Source organism: Cherax quadricarinatus, chromosome 52 (genome assembly GCF_038502225.1).
Source record: "Cherax quadricarinatus isolate ZL_2023a chromosome 52, ASM3850222v1, whole genome shotgun sequence".
Taxonomy (NCBI): Eukaryota; Metazoa; Arthropoda; class Malacostraca; order Decapoda; family Parastacidae; genus Cherax; species Cherax quadricarinatus.
In genome coordinates this window covers 11546961-11566204 of record NC_091343.1, presented here as the reverse complement: position 1 = coordinate 11566204, position 19244 = coordinate 11546961, and the positions used below count along the sequence as shown (strand labels likewise).

At 40.8% G+C, this 19244-nt stretch overlaps 1 protein-coding gene across 2 annotated transcripts in view; it reads left to right on the top strand.

The window, feature by feature from the left end:
- The window catches only part of LOC138854209 (uncharacterized), a 67702-nt gene that overhangs the window by 34290 nt on the left and 14168 nt on the right, over positions 1–19244 (top strand). For both annotated transcript variants that reach the window (XM_070096050.1, XM_070096048.1), the window contains exons 2-9: positions 9745–9867; positions 11609–11797; positions 12214–12381; positions 13470–14999; positions 15582–15818; positions 18006–18146; positions 18279–18391; positions 18559–18688. In XM_070096050.1, coding sequence (XP_069952151.1) covers positions 9745–9867; positions 11609–11797; positions 12214–12381; positions 13470–14999; positions 15582–15818; positions 18006–18146; positions 18279–18391; positions 18559–18688 — 2631 coding nt within the window. The remainder of the gene's footprint in view (positions 1–9744; positions 9868–11608; positions 11798–12213; positions 12382–13469; positions 15000–15581; positions 15819–18005; positions 18147–18278; positions 18392–18558; positions 18689–19244) is intronic.

Sequence of the window (19244 nt, the reverse complement as noted above, 5' to 3'; positions counted from 1 at the left end):
CTTCAACACAGAGTGAGTTTATCAGCAGAGAGTGAGTTTATCAGCAGTAAATATACTACATTGTACTTACGTTTTACTCAGTACTTGTATACCTGCAGCAAGTCTGGTGATTCCTTACACATTGGCATTTTGCCCAGGATAGGACTTGTAGAAGGGCTGGAACTTTCTAACACAGTTGCATAGTAATTTTTTTCTCAGGAAGCGACTCGCACCAATAAGCAAACACCCGGTAGCCATTTTTACTGCTAGGCGAGCAGGGGTTTAAGGAAACTTGCATAATATACCTTGCAACTGTCAAGGAAATTAATCCCGGGACCATTCGGTTGTGAGACTAACGCTTTGACCTCCAAACGAGTTATGTCAGAGGCGAATATTTTTATTTAATAATATTGGATATTCTATATGCTAGTTATATTGTGGGTATGCCTGATTAGTGTGGTTTCTCTATTCTATATGGAAGTTACATTTTGGAACACCCACTTAATGCGACTTGATCAGTATGGAACACAGTATGGAGTGGCGATCTGAGTTAGAATTTTTTTTTATTTAATAATCAGTACTTTAAAGCCTCTAAAGGGAGGTTCCTTGATGCTGGTGAGGGGCTCTTGATCTATGGTATTGAATCTGTGCTCCAGTTTCCTGAACTAAGCCTAAATGTCTTCCATACCCCTCATACAGGCTCTGTATGATCCCAGTGGGTTTAGAGCCCCACCAAGATGATGATTAAAGTTCCCACCCAGCTTACCTTTACCCAGTCTCTCTCTCTCTCTCTCTCTCTCTCTCTCTCTCTCTCTCTCTCTCTCTCTCTCTTTACATATAAGGTTTGTATGGAGGGAACTTTAGTTAATCTCTAGAATATCTCCCCATCTCTGGCTGTTAGAATTTTACTCTGCTGAAGCCTTTGTTAGAATAGAACTATGGTGTGTGCGTGTGTGTGTGTTTATATATATATATATATTATATATTTATAATATATTTATATATATATATATATATATATATATATATATATATTATATTTTTTTTTATTATCACACTGGCCGATTCCCACCAAGGCAGGGTGGCCCGAAAAAGAAAAACTTTCACCATCATTCACTCCATCACTGTCTTGCCAGAAGGGTGCTTTACACTACAGTTTTTAAACTGCAACATTAACACCCCTCCTTCAGAGTGCAGGCACTGTACTTTCCATCTCCAGGACTCAAGTCCGGCCTGCCGGTTTCCCTGAACCCCTTCATAAATGTTACTTTGCTCACACTCCAACAGCACGTCAAGTATTAAAAACCATTTGTCTCCATTCACTCCTATCAAACACGCTCACGCATGCCTGCTGGAAGTCCAAGCCCTTCGCACACAAAACCTCCTTTACCCCCTCCCTCCAACCTTTCCTAGGCCGACCCCTACCCCGCCTTCCTTCCACTACAGACTGATACACTCTTGAAGTTATTCTGTTTCGCTCCATTCTCTCCACATGTCTGAACCACCTCAACAACCCTTCCTCAGCCCTCTGGACAACAGTTTTGGTAATCCCGCACCTCCTCCTAACTTCCAAACTACGAATTCTCTGCATTATATTCACACCACACATTGCTCTCAGACATGATCATCATCTCCACTGCCTCCAGCCTTCTCCTCGCTGCAACATTCATCACCCATGCTTCACACCCATATAAGAGCGTTGGTAAAACTATACTCTCATACATTCCCCTCTTTGCCTCCAAGGACAAAGTTCTTTGTCTCCACAGACTCCTAAGTGCACCACTCACCCTTTTCCCCTCATCAATTCTATGATTCACCTCATCTTTCATAGACCCATCCGCTGACACGTCCACTCCCAAATATCTGAATACATTCACCTCCTCCATACTCTCTCCCTCCAATCTGATATCCAATCTTTCATCACCTAATCTTTTTGTTATTCTCATAACCTTACTCTTTCCTGTATTCACTTTCAATTTTCTTCTTTTGCACACCCTACCAAATTCATCCACCAATCTCTGCAACTTCTCTTCAGAATCTCCCAAGAGCACAGTGTCATCAGCAAAGAGCAACTGTGACAACTCCCACTTTATGTGTGATTCTTTATCTTTTAACTCCACGCCTCTTGCCAAGACCCTCGCATTCACTTCTCTTACAACCCCATCTATAAATATATTAACAACCACGGTGACATCACACATCCTTGTCTAAGGCCTACTTTTACTGGGAAATAATTTCCCTCTTTCCTACATACTCTAACTTGAGCCTCACTATCCTCGTAAAAAACTCTTCACTGCTTTCAGTAACCTACCTCCTACACCATACACCTGCAACATCTGCCACATTGCCCCCCTATCCACCCTGCCATACGCCTTTTCCAAATCCATAAATGCCACAAAGACCTCTTTAGCCTTATCTAAATACTGTTCACTTATATGTTTCACTGTAAACATATATATATATATATATGTATATATATATATATATATATATATATATATATATATATATATATATATTATATATTATACCTTTCAGCATATATATATATTATATATATATATATATGCTGAAAGGTATAATATATAATATATATATATATATATATATATATATATATATATATATATATATATATATATATATATATATATATATATATATATATATAATTCCGGTGACAAGAGTATGTCTTTATGGACATCAGCTCCTCCTTCCTTCAGTATTTTTCTTCTCACTTCCCTGATATTACTGTGTATACTGGTGCCTCGACATCCGCTGATAGTGTGAGCTTCGCCCCTCATTATTCTGATAGCGTGTTTCAGGAACGTTTGCCGGAGACAGCCAATATTTTCTCGGTGGAATCATACGCAGTTCTCGCTGCTATCATCCGCATTCCTCCTTTGTTTGCCTCTTCCGTTGTTCCGAACTCCCAAAGTGCGTTGCTAGCCATTAATTTTTTAATTCGTCATATCCTATTGTAAGTGCCGTTTTACTGTTGGCTGTGTCGTCTCTTCAACAGTTACGAAGACATTCTGCGGTTCAGGAACTCTCAATCTTCTGTAAGGATTCGCTTATTTCCGGCTATTTTCAAGTTCTGCCTCAGTGCACTCGAGATCGCTAGCGGCGTCGCTGGTCCAACTTGATGATCAGCAAGCAAGCCGTTTGGAATTTGTAATCAACACATGATTACGTTTCTGGTCGACCTCCCATTAAAGGAGCTTGTTTGTTGCCGGTGAACGGCTTTTGATCCAAAGAACTGAACCTGTCCTTCCTTTAAGTCGAACCCGATACCATCTCCTTTCTAAGGTACTGTATGTCCCATACGGTTTTAGCGCATTCCCGTCACTATAATAAACAAATTATCGTAATACACAAACGCTTAATATACCACATTCATCTAAGGCTTTTCGTAGCTTAATTATTTTCCATGTGGAAGGATCATTGAAGTGATAGCTGGGAAGTCTACTAGAGGCCGCGTGTGGGAAGGAATCTGGAGGTAACATCTGGGAGAGAGAGCCTATAAGAGGCCTCGTGTGGTAAGGAATCTGGTTGGAACATCTTAACATCTGGTAGAGAGAGCCTACGAGAGGCCGCGTGTGGACATTGATACTCGCATGCCACAGAGGTCTTTGACTTGTACCTCAGGCAAAGTAAAGCACTGTAACCAACCTTCTCGGCTCCCTTTGCCCGAATACAATTTTTTCCCCTACTAAAATGTTTTTAAATTCGTCTGACTGGACCTGGAAATAAATAGATTGGCTGATCAAATTGAGACAACTGTAAACCAGAGCGGTTAAGCTGGACTTTCCCCTGAAGGCGAATTACACGATGTAAAAATCTCTAAGTGTAGAACAGATCATTATCTAATGACAGTGTTTCTCTAAGTGACGAGCAAAACGTTGTGATGGAAAGCTTTGTTATTACCAGATGCTGCAAGAATTGACCCACGAAATCGTAATAAAACAATTTCAAACAAATCACGGAGCGAGTGGGACTCGAACCCGTAGCGAGTCCTAAAATTCATTGCCAGAACTTGAGGTATATCAGGAGAACTTGGAACGGAATTATCACCTTCAGCGGGTCGATGACCATCGAAGAGGTATCAGTACTTATTTATCCTAAAGATTATAACGAAGTAAATATTAAATAAATATGACTGAAAAAAAAAACAAAAGTGGCGCTGATGTTGGCGAGTGGACACATCTGAACACAGCTGTGTGAGTGGACACATCTGAACACAGCTGTGTGAGTGGACACATCTGAACACAGCTGTGTGAGTGGACACATCTGAACACAGCTGTGTGAGTGGACACATCTGAACACAGCTGTGTGAGTGGACACATTTGAACACAGCTGTGTGAGTGGACACATCTGAACACAGCTCTGTGAGTGGACACATGTGTGAGTGGACACATCTGAACACAGCTGTGTGAGTGGACACATCTGAACACAGCTGTGTGAGTGGACACATCTGAACACAGCTGTGTGAGTGGACACATCTGAACACAGCTGTGTGAGTGGACACATCTGAACACAGCTGTGTGAGTGGACACATCTGAACACAGCTGTGTGAGTGGACACATCTGAACACAGCTGTGTGAGTGGACACATCTGAACACAGCTGTGTGAGTGGACACATCTGAACACAGCTGTGTGAGTGGACACATCTGAACACAGCTGTGTGAGTGGACACATCTGAACACAGCTGTGTGAGTGGACACATCTGAACACAGCTGTGTGAGTGGACACATCTGAACACAGCTGTGTGAGTGGACACATCTGAACACAGCTGTGTGAGTGGACACATCTGAACACAGCTGTGTGAGTGGACACATCTGAACACAGCTGTGTGAGTGGACACATCTGAACACAGCTGTGTGAGTGGACACATCTGAACACAGCTGTGTGAGTGGACACATCTGAACACAGCTGTGTGAGTGGACACATCTGAACACAGCTGTGTGAGTGGACACATCTGAACACAGCTGTGTGAGTGGACACATCTGAACACAGCTGTGTGAGTGGACACATCTGAACACAGCTGTGTGAGTGGACACATCTGAACACAGCTGTGTGAGTGGACACATCTCAACACAGCTGTGTGAGTGGACACATCTCAACACAGCTGTGTGAGTGGACACATCTCAACACAGCTGTGTGAGTGGACACATCTCAACACAGCTGTGTGAGTGGACACATCTCAACACAGCTGTGTGAGTGGACACATCTCAACACAGCTGTGTGAGTGGACACATCTCAACACAGCTGTGTGAGTGGACACATCTCAACACAGCTGTGTGAGTGGACACATCTCAACACAGCTGTGTGAGTGGACACATCTCAACACAGCTGTGTGAGTGGACACATCTCAACACAGCTGTGTGAGTGGACACATCTGAACACAGCTGTGTGAGTGGACACATCTGAACACAGCTGTGTGAGTGGACACATCTGACACCCCTGTGTGAGTGGACACATCTGAACACAGCTGTGTGAGTGGACACATCTGAACACAGCTGTGTGAGTGGACACATCTGAACACAGCTGTGTGAGTGGACACATCTGAACACAGCTGTGTGAGTGGACACATCTGAACACAGCTGTGTGAGTGGACACATCTCAACACAGCTGTGTGAGTGGACACATCTGAACACAGCTGTGTGAGTGGACACATCTGAACACCGCTGTGTGAGTGGACACATCTGAACACGGCTGTGTGAGTGGACACATCTGAACACGGCTGTGTGAGTGGACACAACTGAACACGGCTGTGTGAGTGGACACAACTGAACACGGCTGTGTGAGTGGACACATCCGAACACGGCTGTGTGAGTGGACACATCCGAACACGGCTGTGTGAGTGGACACATCCGAACACGGCTGTGTGAGTGGACACATCCGAACACGGCTGTGTGAGTGGACACATCTGAAAACAGCTGTGCTGAGTGAACACAGCTGTGAGGCTGTGCTGAGTAGACTCAGCTCAACACACCTGATGGCTGTGCTAAATCAGCACATCTCAGCACAACTGTGTGAAGCTAGGCTGAGTGAGCATATCTCAACGCACGTGTGTGGTTTGTCGCGCCAGACAGCACCCGAGGCTGCAGTTGGAAGCTTAACCAAGGGCATATACCCTCTGTGTACATTTTCACCTTCACCAAGGTGGACTGTGTTTGTATATGGCGCTGATGTAATCTACTCATGCAATATTCAACACCTTGTCTGAGTAACAAGTTGTTACCTATAGTGCTGCTCATTGTTCATATTCATTAATATGGACAGTCTGAACGAAAGATCTTCAAATTTTATCAAATATATATAAATCCAAATATTCTTCCTCGAAGAACTTTATATATATATATATATATATATATATATATATATATATATATATATATATATATATATATATATATATATATATATATATATATATATATATAAAATCACACTACAAATGGCCTTCAAAACTACAACATCCCCACTCATCCTTCAGAGTGCCAGCATCGTACTTACCACCTCCAGAACTTAAACTCTAACCAGTTTCTCTGTATCTCTTTGTAGATAGTATATTGGTTACACTAACAGCTCGGCAAGTCCCCAAAACCACTTTGCTTTAATTCGCTTAAGATTCTCCCACTCTTAACCTCCTTCACTCCCAATTCTTCTTGCATCCTCCTGTTCTTCTTTCCATTTACCCAGTATTTATACACACTCTTGGTCAACTTATCTTGTTCCTTTCTTTCTTCATAACAAAAACCATCTCAACAATCTCTCCTCCACTTACTGAATTATTCCTTTTATGCCACTACACCGTCTTCTAATTTCTGATTTCATTATTTTCTGTATAATATTCACGCTACACATCGATCTCCAAGACGCTAACTCTGCTGCTCCCAGCTTCCTCGCTGCAACGTTCAAAAATCCATAAGTATTACTATACTCACTACTATCCTTGCTTTACCTCCATTACTAAATTTGTATATTTGCACATATCCCAGGACACTCCATACCTTTCTCTTCCGTGATTAACGTCGCCTTTCATACATCTATCTGTTGATGCATGAACTTGTAAATATATAAACACGTTCACTTCATTCTCTTTCCCTCTAATCTAATGACCAGTCTTTCATAGCTTCTTATTCTCATCAGTTTGCTCTGTTCTATGTTCACTTTTTCTTTCATTACACACCCAGATTCCTCCTCCAATCTTTTGCAGCTTCTCTTCACACATTCACACAAACACTGTCATCAGCAAAGCTCTAACCTCATAACAGATTCATTAAGTGGAACAGAATTCTTCCTCCGTAAGCTATGAGTGTTGTGGGAGGCGACTGAATGCCGGGAGCAATGAGCTAGTAATCCCTTCTCCTGTATAAATTACTAAAAAGAAGGAAAGGAAAAACTTTATAAAATTGGGTTGTTGGAATGTGCGTGGATGAAGTGCGGATGATAAGAAAGAATGATTGCTAATGTTATGAATGAAAAGAGTTGGATGTCCTGGCCCTAAGCGAAATAAAGCTGAAGGGGGTAGGGGAGTTTCAGTGGGGAAAAATAAATGGGATTAAGTCAGGAGTATCTGAGAGAATTAGAGCTAAAGGGTAGCAATAATGTTGAAGGATCAGATATGGAGAGAGAAGAGGGAACATATATGTATAAATTCAAGGATTATGTGGATTAAAATAAGGGTAGGATGTGAAAAGTGGGTCATAGGGTGTGTGTGTGTGTGTGTGTGTGTGTGTGTGTGTGTGTGTGTGTGTGTGTGTGTGTGCACCTGGGGAAGAGAGGAGTGTAGAGGAGAGAGATTTTGGGAGATGTTAAGCGAGTGTGTACGAAGTTTGGAACCAAGTGAGAGAGTAATAGTGGTAGGGGACTTAAATACTAAAGTAGGAGAAACTTTTAGAGAGGGTGTGGTAGGTAAGTTTGGGGTGCCAGGTGTAAATGATAATGGAAGCCCTTTCATTGAACTTTGTATAGAAAGGGGTTTTGTTATAGGTAACACACATTTTAAGAAAAAGAGGATAAATAAGTATACAAGATATGATGTAGGGCGTAATGACAGTAGTTTGTTGGACTACGTATTGGTAGATAGAAGACTGTTGGGTAGACTTCAGGATGTACATGTTTACAGAGGGGCCACAGATATATCAGATCACTTTTTAGTTGTAGCTACAGTGAGTAAAAGGTAGATGGGATACAAGGAAAATGGAAGCAGCAAGAGAGAGGTGAAGGTTTATAAACTAGAGGAGGCAGTTAAGGTAAGATATAAATAACTGCTGAAGGACAGATGGGCTAATGGAAGCATAGGCAATGGGGTCGAAGATGTATGGGTTAAGTTTAAGAATGTAATGTTGGTGTTCAGTAGAAGTTTGTGGTTACAGAACAGTGGGTGCGAGAGTTAAGAAGAACGATTGGTGGAATGATGTAAAGAGAGTAGTAACAGAGAAAAAATTAGCATATGAGAGGTTTTTACGAAGTAGAAGTAATGGAGTTGTAAGAGTGATGGAGTTGTGAATGATCTGGTGTTGGAAAGAGGTATAGGGTTAAAAGATAAAGAATCTAACACAAAGTGGGAGTTGTCACAGTTGCTCTTTGCTCTTTGTTTTTGTGAGATTCTGAAGAGAAGTTGCAGAGGTTGGACGATGAGTTTGGTAGGGTAAGTAAAAGAAGGAAATTGAAAGTGAATATAGGAATGAGTAAGGTGATGAGGATTACCAAAAATTTAGGTGACGGAAGATTGGATATCAGAATGGAGGGAGAGAGTATGGAGGAAGTGAATGTATCCAGATATTTGGGAGTGGACGTGTCAGCGGATGGGTCTATGAAAGATGAGGTGAATCATAGAATTGATGAAGGTAAAGAGGTGAGCGGTGCACTTAGGAGTCTGTGGAGACAAAGAACTTTGTCCATGAAAGCAAAGAGGGGAATGTATGAGAGTATAGTTATACCAATGCTCTTGTATGGGTGTAAGACATGGGTGGTGAATGTTGCAGCGAGGAGAAGGCTGGAGGCAGTGGAGATGTCATGTCTGAGGGCAATGTGTGGTGTGAATATAATGCGGAGAATCCGTAGTTCGGAGAGTAGGAGGATGTGCGGGATTACCAAAACTATTATCCAGAGGGCTGAAGAGGGGTTAAGATGGTTTGGACATGTAGAGAGGATGGAACGAAATAGAATGACTTCCTGAGTGTATAAATCTGTAGTGGAGGGAGGGCAGGGTAAGGGTCGGCCTAGGAAAGGTTGGAGGGAGGGAGTAAAAGAGGTTTAGTGTGCGAGGGGCTTGGACTTCCAACAAGCGTGCGTGAGCGTGATAGATAAGAGAAAATGGAGACAAATGGTTTTTTAGGACGTGACGTGCTGTTGGAGTGTGAGCAAAGTAACATTTATGAAGGGAATCAGGCAAACCGGCAGGCCGGACTTGAGTCCTGGAGATGGGAAGTACAGTGCCTGCACTCTGAAGGAGGGGTGTTAATGTTGCAGTTTTGTAACTGTAGTGTAAATCAGCCCTCTGGCAAGATAGTGATGGAGTGAATGATGAAAGTTTTTCTTTTTCGAGTCGCCCTGCCTTGGTGGGAAACGGCCAGTGTGTTAATAAAATAAAAATAATTTCTCATCTTTCTGTATACATATAATAACAGTAATAATTATTTTTTTTTAGTATTGTTTTTACTATTTTAAATAGTACAAATGATAAAACATTTTATATTTTATATGTAAAAATAGAAGCAGTAATCGTGACCTTGCATGGTTCATGTTTTGCAGTGTGGGCGGTGACGGTAGTGGTGGTGGGCGTGCTGGCCGCCCACCTCCAGGGGGCGACGCTTCCCAGGACGGGCGACCACAAGTACAACCTGGCGTACTCACCTGACAACAGCACACACTCAGGTAAGTAGCAGCACCCAGGTGAGGTCCCAGCACCCAGGTGAGGTCCCAGCACCCAGGTGAGGTCCCAGCACCCAGGTGAGGTCCCAGCACCCAGGTGAGGTCCCAGCACCTCGATGAGTCGTAGCAACTACGCGAGTCATAGTAAGACTGTCAGTAGATCAAATAAAACTAATTAAGGAAGAAATAATTAAAGCGAACATTAAAGCTTTAAGTAATGTAGTTAAGGAAACCTCTTGAACAAGACTTACTTTTGTTTACACTTGAGTTTACCGCTACTTGACAGAGGTGAACATGTCTATGTATCACGACCTGATACATGTCTATCACGACCTGATACATGTTTATGTATCACGACCTGATACATGTCTATGTATCACGACCTGATACATGTCTATGTATCACGACCTGATACATGTCTATGTATCACGACCTGATACATGTCTGTATCACGACGTAAACAAGCAGAGGCTCACTTTACCTGAAAATTTCCGGATAACTTTAAGTTTTCATTTTACAAAATGAACTTCAACTGAAATTTACCAATGCACCAAAGTACTATTTATTTTGGATCTTTATATCATTGTTTAACAGTTTTTGTGTGGCCATAATTAAGTAGTAGTTGCAGTACCTAACTAGGCTGTCCACTGGTCCTCAGGCCTAAGTATCTAATGCATAACCATGCCTCAAAGGGCTTGAATCTAGATTTAAGAACGAGGAAAGGATTAAAATCCTTGGCCCTCCAATGGTATCGTTGTCAAATTCTGGTAAGTCCTGGTGCGTGGATATAACTGTTGAAAATGGTATATAATGCAGACAAGTTGATTAAGACACATGTGCAACAGTTGAGTATATTGATGAAACGTTTCGCCTACACAGTAGGCTTCTTCAGTCAAATAGAGGCAGCAGTTGTAGTAGTGAAATGAAGATATAATCAGTCCATCAACCTTGGAGAAATAGTATTTGAGGTAGTCCCTCAACCTGGAGAAGAGTTCAGCTCCATAGTTTGGAATATTATGAATGGTTGCAAGTATCTTAATCATCATGGATATAACTAAACTCATTAAGATTCTATTATCTTAATACTGAAAGTATGGGCAAGACCTGAGTCATAGTGTATGAACGTGGTGGTAGGACTAGACCCTAGTCTTAACACACTAGTTTTAGGGATATATCTGAATTATAATGCTCTAGTTTGAGGGCATGATCTGATTTCTCGCACGTTAATGGGAGGGCAAGACACGAGTTATAAGTAGCACTTGCATGAGAGTGCGCTTATTTCTTAGCTTAAAGACTGGACCTGCATTTTATCATTTGTTTTAAGCTGATCTCAATAATGGCACTTAAGATTGAGTGTTGTTTGCTTAGCACACAAATCTGACGAGAGGGTCTGACTCCTACCACACACGGCTGTGGTAATGACCTAAATCTTACAAGTCTAAGTTCAACAGCTGAAACGGAATTTTAGCACTCACCTAAGGGAATAAACTAAATCTTAGCATGTAAACTGTGAGAAAGTTCTTTATATTAGCGCACAAGACTGAGAGATCTTACTCTTATCACGTATTTATTTGAAGGGGGCTTCTGAATGCCTCAAATTTGAAGGAAAAAGTATTAAAAAAATAGGCAAGCATGACTAGTGGGAGGATAGTCCTAGTAACAGAGCAGTCCTAATGAATTGGGCCAACTGTTGTCATCTCAGTTTCCTAATCCGTTCTGTTGTGTGTTTGGGTGTGTCTAATAGATGGAGAGCAGGTCCGGCCAGGTGACGGAGACGCCGGGCAGAATATACCTGAAGAAGGAATCAAGGAACTGCTGGAGTACCTGGAGCTGGAGGCCGTGGACGCCCATGATCCCAGGATCAGCGAACCTGGAGGTCTTAAGATGACCTCTCACACTGGCGATGACCTCTTCTTCACCAAGGACCGTCAAGGTGGGATATTTCTCCCATGGACATATAAGGGGGTGAAGCAGACCGTGGGTTACTATGCGGGTCTGCTGTAGTCTGCTGAATTGAGCCATCGAAAGAATGATGCTCGCTGGGCAGAAAGGTAAAAATATAAATATATAAAAATATCGAGGCTCCAGTCTAGCAATATTTAATCTTGTTCCGAAGTTCAACATCGTTGATGTCTGCTGAGAAGCACTAACTACAGAATAGTTACCTTGAATTCTGTCTAGAAGAATACTAGAATAATATAGCAAAAGGCACTCAGGTTATGGCTCTAATTTCTTCTGTTACCTTCCCTCACACGTGACAAAAGCATTTTATCTATTATTTGGTAATCTGGTATTATTTATGATTATATAATTAAAAGTTAATAGTAATTATTCGTGTTCATTTTACAGGGAAGATCAGCGTAAATGGATCGCCTGTAGAGGGACTCAAAACCTTAGAAGACGGCACTCAAATATATACTTTAGAGCGTTTCCTCGAGGACCACAAAGATCGCCTAGACGAAGCTTTCCAGTTCCTCAGTACCCAAGCTGACGTAGCAACCACGCTCACCTCCCAGGGTAACATTCCGGTAGCTTGTTGCTTGTCATTTATTCATCAGCATGAATAACCAACCCTACGAGGATCTTGATCATGTGATGGTCCGCTTATTGGTTTATTAAGAGCTTATTGAAAGCTCTATTAGTGCTTAAATAGTTGACTTCTGGGGAGAACAGTGTCCATGAAGAAGGGTGTGTGGGGCTGGCTGGCGGCTGTAAACACATGAAAACTGGAAAATTGTAGTGGTGATCAGTTTCATTATTTTTTGGTTATTAATTTAAGACCACTCGGTCAACTCAGGAATGTTCGTCGCGAAATTTAGCGAAAACTTTCAACTGGTAATTAATGAATTATAATAATCATTGTTATTTTTTATACAAGAAGCATTACTCAGTGGATTGTGACAAGATCCATTAGATTAGTGAAGTAAATAATATTGATGAGTGTACTGTATTTTTGGTACTGTACTTATTTATAACACAGTAAATACCTTGAATCATGAATGTTGGATTTGCAGTGCTTGAATATATAGAAAACAGCACACAAGGAACAAAGAGTAATTTGAGGTGCATTATAATACTGTATAATCATTATCTCCGTCAGAGAACTAAGGGAACAGTTATGTTTACACATCCAAGTAACTTCAAATTTATAACGAAGACAACAGGTCAAAGTGTTGAAAGCCGCCCGTGATTCCATGATTACTCTCTGGACCTTGTGGAGTGTTTTACCCAGTCAATTGCCCGACCACCAATAAGCACTTTGCCAGTACGGGAGGCCTCCAATAATAAAACTTTTTACAACCGATCTGCAGTACAATCATGTGCAAATCCTAACTATAATTTTACTATGGTTTTCTATACAAGTAAATCACCTGAGAATTGAAACACATGTGTATAGAAATTAACATTTCATGAAATTGTAAATGTAACAAGATGAGAAGATAATGTGGTTCCGGTAACTTTCCTTTGGTTATCATCACTCGGGGAAGGGTAGCTTCAGTGTCTTGAATCATGAGCGCTGATCCAAGGGAAATCACTCCGATGGTTAACGTGTTTGATGGTAAGTGGGGTGGTGTCATAAATGTTTTGTTGTCTCTCTTGGTTAGGTGAGGAGCTACAAGAACGTCCAGGCGAGCCATCAGTGGGACCAGTGCAGGTGCCCAGACCTTCTTCCGTCAAACAGGACAGTGCTCCGCGCTTCTCTGTCGTAGTCAGTCAAGTAACGGAAATTTCATCTGAGGTTTCCCCTACAATAACAGCTCACTCTCAACGGGAAGATATCTTTCCAGTAACTGAACCCTTCCCAGAGAATTCACCCGGAGATATTCCTCTCGCTGATTCACCGAATGTCTCACGCAACTTTGAAACTTATTCGCTTTCTCAGCCAATTCCAGTCACAGAACCCTTGACGGCAAACTCGCGTTCATCTTTCACAGAATTTGATAATGAAGAATTTAAAACATTACCGATGACCGAATTTGGCTTCGGAATTTCACCAAAAGAAGTTCTAAATGCAGATACTGTAAGGGAATCGACTAATGAAGAATTTATTTCAGGATTAGATAATTCTCCTCAGCTTCTTTATGATTCATATTTAAAAACGCAGACACCGGCAGAAACACTTGATTTTATTCCACTGGATGAACCGGAACAAGAGATAGGGGATAAGCCTAGCAGAGACTCAAAATCATTAGGTATAATATTTAATACTCCCGATGAGGTGGAAGATCCACATACTGTAGAACCTTCACCAGCCACTGACATAACATCGGAAGTAATCGTCGATATTGTCCCGAAGACTGAAATTTCCTTTGAGAGCTCCGCAGACTCTGTGTCAAGCTCAGATAATGATGCGGTCCCTGAGGCTGAAAGCAATATTTTGACAACTCCCATCCCTGAAGTGCTCAGCGTTAAGTTTGAGGAGACCCACCCTGAGCCAGTTCTGCCTAATAGCCTAAAGGAAACGGCCGCACCGGTCAGCTTCCCTGGAGTGGAGCCAGAAACAGATAAAATACTGTTATCTGAAATTGCGGATCCTAAGAAAGAGGATTCAGTTTTTGAAAGAGATGTCACAATTCTTAAAACACAAGAGCAGGAACTTGAAGGACAGCGAGCAGGTTCTACAAAAGCAGTTTCTCAGCTAGAAGCAAATGTTGCAGAACCTAAGGTAGAGGAACCAGAATTGGAAACAAAGTCTCTAATGCGGGAAGCCAAATTTGCAGCGCTTGAAACGGATGTAGCAGGATCTGAATTAGATATTCCAGTGTCTACAGCAGATATTGACGAACCTGCAAGAGAGGTTTCGATATCAGAGCTAAACATCGTTGAACCTTTAGCAGATGTTACAGATAATGTGGAACCTGGAACAGAACCAACACTGTTCAGAGTAGGTACTGTAGACCCTGCAACAGAAGATGCACTGTCCGAAGCAGGTGCCGTAGAGCCTGAAACAGAAGTAGCACTGTCCGAAGTAGGAAATGAAGAGCCTGAAAGGGAAGTTGGAGTATCTGTTGAGGCCTTGACGGTGAGCAGGATCCCTCCTCTGGTGGAACAAAATGAGGCATCATCGCTGATCGACCTGTGGCGCCACGCTCTCGCATACCAAGAGTCCTCGACGTCTCTTACAGATACTGCAGGTGAGTCTGAGAGAGTCATGTTCTCTAGTATATATATTTATTTAATTATTAGGGAAAGCGCTAAACCTGCAAAGGTCATAATGCTCCAGGAGAAATATGAGCCAATCACATTCGAGCCAAGAAAAGAGGTAGGAGTCCAATTGGATTTGAGTGGAACTTGCACTTTAGTTAATGGTTATCAAAGCTTATTCCTTGGGTAACACTGATAATTGGTTGGGCGAATATTTTTGTTAGTGAGTTTGGGTTTAACAAGGACCTGCCAAGTAAGGGTCAGTAGGCCTGCTTCAGTGTTCCTCCTTATGTTCTAATTCCATGATTCAAGAGCCACTCTCAAGGAAGCTTTCTTGAAGAGTCCCTAAGCCTAGCAGTTTTCCAGATCCCTTTTGCCAAACCCCCTCACTGATTTATCTGTTCATTCTCTTAACTGATGTACTTGTAGCGATATACTCTGGCATATCAGATATGTGGATAATACTTAGAACGTGGGTCATTTAACATAATAATGACTTGATCCCATTTCCACCAGTCACTTATACAAGACTGCTTATTGACATGCATAATTTATAATTACCTTTTCAACAGATCCAATGACGATTCTGTCTCCTGACTATCTGGAGATGGTGAACCTGGTGCCTCAGGACTCCCCACACCCACTCTATGATGACAGCGCAGACAACGAGGCTCTTCGCACTCAGTTCCTGCTGGACTACTTGGTGTTGGAGCCCGTGATCGACCAGGATCCCAGGTTGACGGAGCCTCAGGGACTCACTGTCACTAATCTGGCCGGGAAGGAGCTCACATTTAAAGCAGATAAGGACGGTGAGTTGGCCCAAGTGACAGCATTAGCGAGAGGGCATGTAGCACAGTCGTTACAGCGCTCACTTCGTAATCAAAACAGCTCGGGTTCGATTTACAGCGTTGGCAGTTCGTATCATGTTAATATCTTTAAACTTAGTCCTCACGTTCAACTAGCAGTAAATGTCTAGCAATTATTTGGCTGTTATGGCTTGGATCCTAGAGGAAAGGGATAAGAACCCCAACTTAAATGTGCAATATTGTTTGACTTTCTTGGGTTATCTTGAATGAGGATGGGTGTCCTGGAGTGTGATGTAACATGGAAGCTGCAGCCGTAAGTCTATACCACAGGTCAACCAGGTTTAAAACTGAAGGCCTGTATTCGATATGGTTTCCATGACCGTGGTTGTATACTCAAGCATCCCTGATAAGGCAGCACTGACATGCAATTCAAAGAATATCTTTCTCCTTTCTTATACTTAACCTAGATAAAAATATAGACCAGAAAGATTAATTATATCGTTAAAGCCCTGAACCTATGTGAGGAATTCAGCTCAAGGTATGGTGCCTGGGCATTGTGAACAAAAATTTTGGAAGATTGATACTAATTTTTTTTGATCGACAGTTGCAAAATTTTTATTTTTAACCAAACCTAACTTAGGAACCTCATCTAACCTAACGTAATTTTTTTTAGACAAATTTTACTAGTGTAAATTTATTTAATATTACCTAAAATCAGTGATGTATATTTTCGTTATGTTCTGATTATTTGGCAAAATTTATTTGCTGTTTAGGTCTAACTTGCCGGTTTGGCTTATTCAGCAGAACATGTACACACACACAATATATATATATATATATATATATATATATATATATATAGATATATATATATATATATATATATATATATATATATATATATATATATATATATATGGAGGTACCACCTGTAGAACTTTACTGGGAACCCTCATCCTCAGAAAAGACAAACGTACCTCAGGGAAAACTCAAGGTTATTCCCGGGGCTGTTTGAATATTTTCTTCTACCACTCGCTACATTCTATATCACACTTTCATGTGTGATACATCAAGTGGAGGCGACTGGTTTCTAAGATGTGTAAATACAGTAATATTTATTATATTGTGGGATTCAGGGAAGCCGGCTGCTAGAAATGAGAAAACCATAAATGAAACGACATTCGATAAAGAGAAAAATATCAAGCCTTCTGAATGATGTTCCATAGTAATTTAACATTAGGAGTAATAGTTGAATAGTAAATAATGAACGTGTCATTAGAATGTAGTTAAGCTTGAGTAGATCTGTCACTCACTATAACAGTTTGAACGTTGATAAACGTGTTTACAGAGCAACTTGCAATATGTAGTGACTGACGTTGAGTTATTATAATTAATACAACCATACCTAAGCACTAAACCCACAAAGGTTTGATGTAGCAGCCAGGTAAGTACTTCTGACAATTTAGCAGACACACACATGGTAAAACTAAATGCAAAGTACGTATATGGTCAGCCAAATGGTCACTTTCTTGAGCACTGCTTCATTGTCCATTGATTGAGGAATACAGAGATAGACGGTATAATAACCTATGTGATGTATCAAGGTATCTTACTGATGCAAAACGAAACTATATATATTAATTATTATTATTATTATAATAAAAAAGAAGCGCTAAGCCACAAGGGCTATACAGCGTATATATATTAAACAATTATCCTAAATTTGACTGCAACAGTTAAGACAAATGTGGATATAAATCCTATAGGCTTTTTGTATATCCCAATACTCTTGCGCTATCTTCTCAATTTAAATCCCTAGTCATGTACAACGGTTATTTATTTAATTAGGAAGGTAATATGATAGATTTTCCCTATATTTACATTAACGAGGTGATACGAGGCATCAACTGTATTTTTCCACGAGATGTAATTTGTTTAGGGGTAATTTGTGATTACACCTGAAACTAATTTTAAGGAGTTGAATCTACAGTTATAACTAAATTTATCCAGTTTCGTTTGATTTTCTTAGCGCTACACACTGTTTCACATTTTTCTGAAGAATATTTTGCATCTCCAGTTGGAATATATATTGTGTTAGGCACCAGCTACGGATTTAGCAAAGATTTCATATAAACAATTCTGTGCTCCACTTACTCTCGTATTACACTTAAAATGTATTACCCACTTTAGGTAACGTTGTAGTAAACAACATTCCCGTAGTGGACCATCGGATTCTTCCTGATGGTACCCAAGTGTATACTCTGGGAGATTTCCTCTTCGACCACAGAGCCAAGATAGAGCAGGCCACACGGAAGCTCTCCTCCCAGCTGGGTGAGTAATTTGTTTTTTTTTTATGATTAAAAAAAATTCTTACATTTTTTGTTTTAAATTCTGAACAAATATATTTTAGCTTTTATCCTCATAACTGTGATGCATAATACAATAATATTCATATCTCCATAGGCGTAGAGGAAGAACCAACAACTGTACCAGATGAGGTAACTAGTGATCCGCCTCTACCCACACCAGTCATAACAGAGACTGTCGACGCAGAGTCGCCTAGCACATCTGAACAGGTACGTCAGGAAATGCTTTGAATTCATGCTTTACTCATTTTAAAGTCATACTGTAAATAATTTGAGACTTAACACTGAGATTTCACATGCTTTTCTGCCTATCGCTGTTAAGTTACAGTTTCATATAGGAAATTACGGTTTTATTTCTTCAAATTGCATTATTCTAGGATACTAGTGCTTCCCTGGTGGTGTCCCCCTTGCCTGGCAGTCTAGACTCCGGTACCTCTTCCCTGTACAACCTCTGGCGCCATGCTCTTCGTAACCAGAAACCCACCGCTGCCACCAGTCATGCTGAAGGTGATAATACGCTAATAATTTCAGTTTACATTAGTATTAATAAGTTTAAAAGTAACCACAAAGGACTGTCACAATAAAAAAAAAACTTGTTTATACCCTAAATGTATGTTATCGTTATATCTTATACTAGAGAAATGCATTTTCTGCCATTATGTTTGTGAAAGAGTTAAATATTTTAGACTTTACTCACATGTTTGTATGCTGGTGAAATTTATGTTGCAGTCATATATTTCACTAATATTACCCAATATTCGGTATTTATTAATTTATATTTTTGTAGTTCTCAGGTATTTTAATGAATCTCAGAATTAGAAGTAAAATAAAATAATAGTAATAGTATGTCTACCACCATTGATGATCAGGAGCCAAGTCAAACATGGTGCAAAAAATATTCAAGCTTACAAAGCTAGTTCAGGTTACTGCATCCATGTCCAGGGTGTTTAAACATTGTCCGTCACTCTTAAGGGGAAGGAGTTGAAGGGGGTGAGTTAAGGGGGCTGTAGGGCAAAATCTGTAACTCTTTAAGGGATGTGTGATATGAATATTATGCAGAAAA